The following is a 1,418-nucleotide window of genomic DNA, read 5'->3' as shown; positions in this document are numbered from 1 at the left end:
TCATACTGAATCCTTCCTTAGGTGAAGCAGTTTGAGAAGTCGAATTTTAATTTCCTTGGTCCTGGCCCCATAGATGATTGGGTTGAGTACAGGAGGCACCAGCACATAGAGATTAGCCAGAAAGATGTGTACATGCCTGGGGACTTGGTGTCTGCCAAAGCGGTGAGTGAGGAAGGAGAAGAAGGCAGGGATGTAGAAAACCAGGATGACTCCAAGGTGGGAGCCACAGGTACTCAGAGCCTTGTGCCGGGCATCACGAGATGGAAGGGAAAAGACAGCTTGGAGGATAAAGACATAGGAGATGGCAATGAGGATGGAATCCAGACCCATAGCCAGCAGAGCCACAATTAACCCATAGACAATATTGACGGTGATATTGGCACAGGCCAGTCGAGCAATGCCCATGTGCTCACAGTATGTGTGTGCCATGACATGGTGCCCACAGTAGGGCAGTCGCTTCAGCAAGAAGATGAAAGGGGAAACAATGGTTATGCTGCGGCATATCCCAACAAGGCTGATTCTGCCTATGACACTATGGTTGAGAATGGTTGTATATCTCAGAGGGTTGCAGATAGCCACATATCGATCAAAGGCCATGGCAAGAAGAACTGAGGACTCCATAGCATAGATAGAATGGACACAAAACATCTGGGCTAGGCAGCCGTTAAAGGAAATCTCACCAGCATGGAGCCACAAAATGGCCAGTGTCTTGGGTACTGTTGTGGAGCTGAGGGCCAGGTCAGTGAGTGAGAGAAGGCAAAGGAAGAGGTACATGGGTTCGTGAAGGGTATTGTCCATCCCGATGACCAAGATAAGGGCAGCATTTCCAGCCACTGCCACCAGGTACATAGCACAAAAAGGGATGCTAATCCAGATGTAGTTGGCCTCCAGCCCTGGGATTCCTGTCAAAAAAAGAGTGGCTGGGATACTGTTGTCACTGATATTGGGAGCTGACATCCTGCTTGGAAAAGAAAGAGTCTATTCAAGTAGTATTGGTATGCCTGCTCTGTAAAATCAGGTGTTCATTCACATGAAATGATGACTTCCCTGCAAAACAATCTTTTCAGATTATTAGTCACTTTTTTAAGAATCTATAAAGACTCTACCATATATAATCCATTTTTTTTTCCATCCGCCATTTCATACCCAGTCATGTTTTGAGTTTTGTATTCCAAGTACCAAGCTAAGCATATAAGCATTTTCCCTCTTTGATCATTCCACATGTATCTCCAACAGTATCATGCACATACTTTATTGGTCTTTTCCCTACAGACATCTAGGACTATTTCTTGCCCATGTTGTTGTTGTTGTTCTTTTTTTTTTAATTAGGCTTTTATTAGATGTCCTTAACTTCCTTTCAGTTACACTCAACAAACATGTATTTAACCACTAATATATGCCAGGCACATACTAGGGCT

The 1,418-nt window shown here is 44.4% G+C and overlaps 1 protein-coding gene across 1 annotated transcript; it reads right to left on the bottom strand.

Annotated features, from left to right (window-relative positions):
* LOC103208376 (olfactory receptor 52D1) lies at positions 1-969 on the bottom strand. The gene has a single exon (XM_007954075.2). The coding sequence runs from the start codon at positions 955-957 to the stop codon at positions 1-3; it is 957 nt and encodes a 318-aa protein (XP_007952266.1). The 5' UTR covers positions 958-969.
* Between the last annotated feature and the right edge of the window lie 449 nt (positions 970-1,418).

This window comes from Orycteropus afer, unplaced genomic scaffold (genome assembly GCF_000298275.1).
Source record: "Orycteropus afer afer isolate SDZICR_OR568_19922 unplaced genomic scaffold, OryAfe1.0 scaffold00014, whole genome shotgun sequence".
In the NCBI taxonomy this organism is placed as follows: Eukaryota; Metazoa; Chordata; class Mammalia; order Tubulidentata; family Orycteropodidae; genus Orycteropus; species Orycteropus afer.
This window is presented reverse-complemented; position numbering and strand designations above follow the sequence as displayed.